At 39.6% G+C, this 1814-nt stretch overlaps 1 protein-coding gene across 1 annotated transcript in view; it reads left to right on the forward strand.

Moving 5' to 3' along the window:
• LOC119593161 (probable G-protein coupled receptor Mth-like 1) overlaps positions 1 to 1814 on the forward strand; it is a gene marked incomplete in the record, with an annotated part of 94905 nt that overhangs the window by 80950 nt on the left and 12141 nt on the right. The window contains 1 exon segment of the mRNA XM_037942129.1: positions 1170 to 1792. Coding sequence (XP_037798057.1) covers positions 1170 to 1792 — 623 coding nt within the window.

A 1814-nucleotide genomic window follows, 5' to 3' on the forward strand; every position in this document is an offset into this window, starting at 1 on the left:
GTTATGACACTGTATCAGTTATTCAGTTTTGATAGCTAGATGTTCATATGCTAATTCTTAAAATGAATAAAAAAACGTTAGCTTAAAGAGTCGCAGAAAACTTAGTCACTTCACTTAATAAAAGCCAAGAGGCCCACTGGTCGAAGCATTGCTGAAGAGTTCTTATTTGTTTCAAATATTAACATCCAGTTTATATATAAAAAAAGAAATAACAATTACTTTCTTGATAAAAAAAAGAAACTTTTAGTGCCGCATTCCTACACTGCATGATTGCCAGGGGTCATAGTCTTACCTATCAAAATAATACAGATTTTCCAATTACACTCAAACACTGGTGTACAATATACAGCTGCGTGGAGCACATAAATACTACCCATGTAACACCTAAGTGGTACTGTCAGTGAAGTATCTTTACAACTCAGCTTACAGCGCTTGAGTGGACGAAGTTGGTATGATAGTTCAGTACAAGTAAAAGCCGATATTATGCTTTATTCGTTTGCAAGAAAACTAATGAACAGAATATTGTAGAAGCACTAAATACATGTAAACATACAGATGTCAAAAAAGTTGAAACCGCTATTTAAAAAGAAGGCGTTTATATATGTAGCAAATCGTTTCTTTCATTGCGTCCGAAAGCATATAGTTTTGAACACGAAGGATAGCCGTGTTTTGATTTCTGCGTAAGATGTATGTGCATAAATACACAGGGAATGGCTTTTTCAATTTCAATTCCATTTCAATTTACTTTACTACGACAGTTTAAGAATTAATACCTACGAAATATTACACAATAATTCAGTCATTACGTTTACTTAACCAAAAAGTACGTCACCGCTCACTGTGAAAATCCAGCTGCGTTGATATCCAAGGTATGAAGAAGATGATGTGGTAAATAATGTGGAAAACTTTTACAAGTTTTCCGTCTTTCCGATACACTTTTCAATATGGTGTCCAAACAATGGGATTATAGTGGAACTACCAAATCTGAAATCCCCAAAATGAAGTCATTGATAAAATCCAAGCAGGCAAAAAAGGAAGTCCCCTTCCATGATACGCGGGTTTATTTGTGTTCATAATTGGATTATTAAACCATATCAATTTAGATCCTTTGCATGTGTGCTTGCATGTGTGGTTATGGATCCTTGAAATATCTCTGTTTCTTTCCTCAGACATGGCAATAACGACACCTACGAAGTTGCTGTTGTATCATTCATCAGACTTTTGTTGATGACTTTCGAAGTTCACTTCTCTCTAGCCGTGATGCAAGGAAGACACCGCTGGTCGTGGCTCGGGAATATATCTCTCCTTTTGATTATGAAGTTGGCTCCAGTCTGTCTTGGAGAAGCACAAACATCTAGGGCGTGCTGCGAAGAGGGAGCATATCCTGACTGCGGGTATGCGCAGGGAATGACTCAGTTCACTAACTTCTCCGTGCAGCCGAGTGGAGACTTGCTCTTATTTGGCGAGGGGGCCTCCAATCATTCGAAAGATGAGTACTGCATCGCTGACTGCTTTTACAACCTCACTCAAGGAGAACCAAAGTATGTATGGCTCTGCAGACTCTACAAATGCTGGTGGAAGTTTTACGTGCTGGATCCACTACTTTTATCCGTGTCGTCTGTTTTTCTAGCCGTTTCGCTTATCGTGTACGTCAGCGTCGCCGAACTAAGGGGGAAGGAGAGTAATTGCCCTCTCATGTGTATGCTGTCAGCGCAGTTGCTCTCCTTCGCCTCCACCTTGGTCATCAGGATCCTGAGGAGCGAAATCCCAGACAGCCTTTGTCGTTTCTTAGGTAAAACTCGCTTTCTTTACCC

Source organism: Penaeus monodon, chromosome 31 (genome assembly GCF_015228065.2).
Source record: "Penaeus monodon isolate SGIC_2016 chromosome 31, NSTDA_Pmon_1, whole genome shotgun sequence".
NCBI classification, from domain to species: domain Eukaryota; kingdom Metazoa; phylum Arthropoda; class Malacostraca; order Decapoda; family Penaeidae; genus Penaeus; species Penaeus monodon.